The sequence below is a fragment of the Juglans regia genome, chromosome 13, assembly GCF_001411555.2.
Source record: "Juglans regia cultivar Chandler chromosome 13, Walnut 2.0, whole genome shotgun sequence".
Lineage (NCBI taxonomy): Eukaryota > Viridiplantae > Streptophyta > Magnoliopsida > Fagales > Juglandaceae > Juglans > Juglans regia.
Window position 1 is genome coordinate 11794891 of NC_049913.1, and position 6000 is coordinate 11800890.

Consider the following 6000-nt stretch of genomic DNA (forward strand, 5'->3'; position numbering starts at 1 on the left):
ATAATAAAATCACATTCTTAAACAGGAAGGCTAAAGAGACATGGCCAGACTTTGCTTTTGATATAGTAAAATGATATTTGGTCCCATGAATTTGTCTTCTCAAAGTTATTGTTCAGATATTTTAATTTTTTCCTATTTAATAATTAAGGAAATAATTATTAATGAATTTTTTTTTAAAAAAAATATTTAAGATATCTAGAAAAATATTTAAAAGAAGGGAAAAACTATTTTGCCGCCTTAAGGTTACTGCTCTATGTGACTGCTTGGGAAATTTTTATTTTTTATTCTTTTTTATTTAGTGATTAAGAAAGTGATTTTAAATGTATTGATATATATATTTTAATTTTTTAAAAAATATTTAAACATATTAAAAAAATGTGAATAGATTAATAAAAAAAAAATTTACAAAACATACTATCGATAATAATGAGTGATGCTATTCAGGTTGCAGAGTACGACCGCTTTTAAAAGAAAAAGGAAAAAAAAGTTGAAATACACTATGGGGTAGGGCTGTACAAAAAATTGAAAAATCGACTTAGACCGACTCAGACCGGCTGCCGGAGCTCAGAACCGGTCGAAACCAATGGAGAACTGGTCGGCGTGCGGCAGCAAATAGAGAAAATCGATATCGGCCGGTTCGGCGTCGGTTCGAACCAGATTAAAACCGCTAAACTGGCCGACTAAATAAACTATTTTCTTTTATATATATTTTGAACTTAAAATGATGCCATTCTACTTATGTTTAAGTGGAACGGTGTCGTTTTAAGCCTTAGTTGTGTTTTAAACACAACTTATACGACGCCGTTTGGTATTAAACCAAACGGCTTCGTTTAATTCATAACGATTTAAAAAAAAAATTAAGTAGAACGATGCCGTTTCGTTTAAACCAAACGACGTCGTTTCAAAATAGCCTCGTCTTCTTCCTCGCGTTCTTACCAGCTCTCATCCTCTCTCTCTCTCTCTCTCTCTCTCTCTCTCTCCTCTGCAACAGTCTCTCTCTCTACTCTCTCAGAGGAAGCTCGGTCCGGAAACCGACAGAGAAATGAAGCAACGGTTTTGGCCGATGTTTCTTCTCCTTGTTGATCGGTTTTGGCCGATTTTCTCCTTGCAAATTACTAGTCGGTCAGCATCAATTTTGTCCAAAAACCGAACCGAAGGGGTCGGTTTTCACCCCTACTATGGGGCAAACAGCGGTACATGCTCGGCTTCCTAGCATTGTCGTTTGATGTAATCGTTACATGATATAGAATATTCAAATTTATTTAGCAAACCAAAAGCACACTCGTAAATATGTCTATGACATTCAGATCTCTCACCAGCAAAATAAACTTTGTTAAAAAAAACAAGTACGAGTTCTTTTTTTTTTTAATTCGTAATTAAATCCTCCAAGTAGTGACGGAGATTTTAAAATATTTAAGTGTAGCGTGAACACAAACTTGGGTACCAAACACCACAGATATTTTCTTATTTCACTAAATCTCATTCCCAAGTAGAGAAACATTAAAATTTCATAAAATATACAAAAGTTTCTAAAGCATAAAAAAATAAAAAAATATTTTTCAAATCATAATATAAATTAATAAATAAAAATTCAGTAGAGTGTCTGGTTGCCAAGGGATGACACCAGTAGTGGCCAGCTGATTGGGCCGCTCGTGGTGGTGGCTACCACCACTATTGTTTCATCTCTTTTTGTATTTCCTATCAAAATTATTATTTTTTATTAAAATGAATATATTTTCATCGCTAATAGATATTTTTATCGTATCTAATTCATCACAAATATTAATTTTTCTGGTAAAGATAACAAAACCTAATCGTAAAAGGATTTTACAAATATTTGCTAGCATTTCTCTACCATTCATAATCTTAAACATCCAGTCCAGACATGCGCCCTTAAAAAAAAATAGGTTGCGACATTAAAAACAATACATGCAAAATTAAAAATAAAATCTACTATCGGAAATTTAGACTAAGACCTACCTAGCAAACGTATGACAATCATGAGCTGGCTTTCAGCAATTAAAACTCTTCTCCATAAACTTCACAAACTCGCTAAAATCAATCAGTTCATCTCCACTCTCATCCACTGCCCTGATCATCTTTCTGCATTCCTCCACCTCTGACCCTTTTTCTAGCCCCAAATTGCATAAAACCTTCTGTAAATCTCTTGCATCTATAAATCCATCTTTGTTCGCATCAAACACTTCAAAGGCTTCCCTCACCTCGTCCAAACAAGGATCCTCCTGATCAAATAGTTGTGAAAGTTCATCTGCACCGATTCTCTCCGGCATCTGATCCCCTCCAACTGGATCATAATTTAGTCCTAGTATTTCCATCACCTTCGTTACGTTCTTCTGGCTTAGTTTTTCATCCTCTGCGTTTTCACGTATGCCAAACTGCTGATTCAGTATTTCAGTCATCTTCGTCCAAACCTTCCATTTAGTGTGGACATAAGCTAGCAGGGGTCGAACATAGACGTCGAAATTCGTGAAGAAACCTCGAATTCTAACGTATAAGGTTGTCATGTTTGCTACGCTCTTGTCCATCTTATTAACACAAAGGAAGAAAGACACAACTTGGATGATGTTCCTGCATGCAGTATTGGTGATGCAATATATTTGTGCTTTAAAGTGAAAGAAGTGTTGACTCAGCTTCTCATGACGCAAGCTGGGTCAACGTGAAACTTGTTGATCGTGCCGAATGACTACAATTAACTATACATTATAGCTGAAGCTTTCGCGGAAATAACAGTGAAAATGCAGAGGAAATTTCTTTGCTTTTTAACGTGACAAGATCATCTAATCTTATTATTATAACTTTTTTAAATTCTTAAATAAAATATAATAAATAATTCAACTAATTACTACTCATTTTTTTTCAAATCTCAAGATAATAATAATATTTTAAATTAATATTTTAAACTTTTATTTAAAACTAAAAATTTCCATCTCACTCTCTAAACATATCCTAATATGTACCTCTTTTCAAATTAAAGGTCTATGTACGTTTAATATATTGTTTGTAGATTTTCTTTTCTTCTCGGGAAAATCTTAACTTCCCAACCAAACAGATATAATTCAAAATTCTTTCTATTTATTGTGATTTTACTAATGGTAAGTAGTTACGAACTCGTATACTTCCAACGAAGAAGCTCCAGATCATAAAGAAGCTCGTATTGAAACATGGGAACACGAGAAATTCTGGCCGGAGGATAGCAGTAGGCTGAAGCTTATCTTTTATGTTGCCTTTCGTCTTTTTCTAAACCTCTCTCTTTTAAGGGATCTTTCAGGAAGTTTCCAACGAAAGAGAAGGCGGTGAGTCGGTGACCGAATACAATGACGCAATGATGAATAGATTGGCGGGAAGGTACTGCTGATTATGCAGTACGCAGTTTTTAAGGCACAGATGAAGACTTTCCACGAAATTTGGAGTGCTTAGATCCCACGTAACGTCGCTGACCAGATCATGAGTGATCACCAGCTCGCTAAGTCTTCTTTTTCCCTCTGGCTAATAAATTAAGAGAAAATATATTTTACCATCGTGAATTGTACAATAATCGTTTAAAAAAAAAAATAATATTCAAGATAATTCCCAAAACATTCTATATATAATATATAAAAAATAACTAAAAGAGCAAGTACATCATGTATTGCCACCTCCTAGGGAAAAAGGGATAAATTGCGGTTTGGATCGAAGGTTGAGAGTTATATATTTATCATCATATGTACGGTTGTATATAAAATTAAGATCGCTTCAGTCTAAGTCTAAAGTTCGGCTCATTTGTTAAATAACTCGTTCCTGACTATAAAATTATCATCGTTTAACAAACGATGATAATTTTTATAAAATCTTACTCGATTCATATAAATTTATTTAAATTTAAATAAATTAATATTTATTACTTTTTATAGTATTATTTCTATACTTGAATGAGAGTATTTTAAATATTTAAAGAGATTGGGAAAAACAAATTAATACTAAAAAAGATTACTCGGTTAATTTATAATTGTTAATATATGTATATATAAATTTTGAAAAATTCTACACATCATCCCACACACCACATCTCTTATAATTTTTTTTTACCATTTTCTTATAACAAGTATATGGTATATGGATGATAAGTAGAACAACTCAATTAGTTTAGCAAGAAAAAAAATTAAAATGTTTAAACTGTGTGGTGTGAGATGACGTGTAGTATCCATCATAAACTTTATAAATATATTAGTAAAAATGTCAAATTTTGTTTTTAAAAATTTGTAGATAAATTAGTTATAAAATAAATAATTTATATAAAATATAAATAACATATTCCATTAAAATAATGAATAATGTCTGATACAATCATAGGCTATGCAAGTGTCGCATACTCTTTTTGGAAAAAAGTAGGGTTCACATTAAAAAATTACTTTTTTTTTTTTTTATGTAGATTCTATATATGTTCACTTTTTTTTAAGAATGAGCGATATATATACATTCTATAAATGTAAATATCATTTCTATAAAATAAAACAACTAAGAAACTAATAATAAATTAGTTGTTTGGGAACATAAAATACAATTAGGTGATAAACTCAACCACCCACTACTGGGTCAAGCTTGGTTTGTTTATGCCTCTAGTCTTCTGTAGTTGTTTTTATTGAAAATGGTTATGGTTCTTATCACTTTTGCTGTCTTATGTGATTATCTTTTCTGCCAAAAACTTGTGAGCACTATTGTTGCATCCTATTTTTTTTTATGGAAATTGACATAATTCATTTATCAAGAAATTTACATCCATGATCAGATATATTATGGGATGTTCTTATATCAAATATGATATCATAAATAAAAATAATACATTTGGAGCTCCACCTGTACACTATTTTTTTTTGTGACTGATCTGGTTTTCACTACTGTTGATACTCTCTACAGACCAACGTCCAAGAGACAATAATCTCTACCTATATAGAGACTCAATCTCACCCTTCATAGAAGGAGATGACTCATCTTTACAAAAAAAGTTTGAGAAACGAACTCTTTTTTATTTTAATTAAGAATAAGGAAACAAAAATGCAAGCAGTAAGATAGATACGAAAAAGGAGGATTACAGTGTGCACTAACTTTGGTAGACTTAGGAATCTGTGACGGCACGTGAAGACAACACACTTATATTTTTTTAGCCACAAAGGTCAGATCTAAAAAATCTGGTGGTGGTGAGTTCGGTGATTTGGCGCATGCAGCGAGAAAAGTTGCCGGAAGGGGTGACACGTGAGAACCACATGCCATAGTGATTTTTGCAAAACCGTCACTTTCCTTGGAACGATTTGCGGCCTGAGACTCTCTTGTGCTGTGTGTGTCTCTCAGAAGTTGCCGGAACTATAGATTTATCTTTTTTATCCTTGAAGGAAACAAAATAAAACTAAGTAAAAAGAACTGCCTTAATAGATAAGGTGGGTGGTTGAAGGATGTAGGGAAAGGAGAGGGAGAACGTGGTCCTCTTCCTATGGCTTGTATCCTATTTATTTAGTCATCTTAAGCCTGTTTGGTTTCACATATGGTCACACCTAATCTCATCTCATCTTATATCATCTCTTCTCACCATCAAAAGACCATTCAAATACAAACACTTTTCAATTTTAAATTTTTAACTTTTTTATATAATTACTGTCTTATTATTACAGCTTTCCAAAAATTTCAAACAAAACACAAAATATAATTCAACTTTTTTAAATCTAAAAATAAAAATAATATTAAAAAACTATGTTTGTATAATATTTTGAACTTTAGAATATTTTTATTCAAACTTTTCTCACTCATTTATCAAAATCTCATAACTCATTTTAACTCAAATCATTTAACTACTTTTTACAAACTATTTCACTACCATTCAAATATTTTTCATTTCATCTGTATAGTCAAATGAGACCTTAATGTTGATTTTTGGGGTCATTATTTATTTATTTATTTTTTAATTTATCACTTTGATTAATATTGATTCTCAAATATCGCTGTTGGATG

General features: G+C 31.9%; 1 protein-coding gene across 1 annotated transcript; it reads right to left on the minus strand.

Moving 5' to 3' along the window:
- Positions 1-1848: 1848 nt before the first annotated feature.
- LOC109009908 (probable calcium-binding protein CML46) lies at positions 1849-2561 on the minus strand. Its single transcript, XM_018990577.2, has one exon. It carries the CDS (start codon positions 2544-2546, stop codon positions 2013-2015), a length of 534 nt encoding a protein of 177 aa, XP_018846122.1. The 5' UTR covers positions 2547-2561; the 3' UTR covers positions 1849-2012.
- Positions 2562-6000: the final 3439 nt, after the last annotated feature.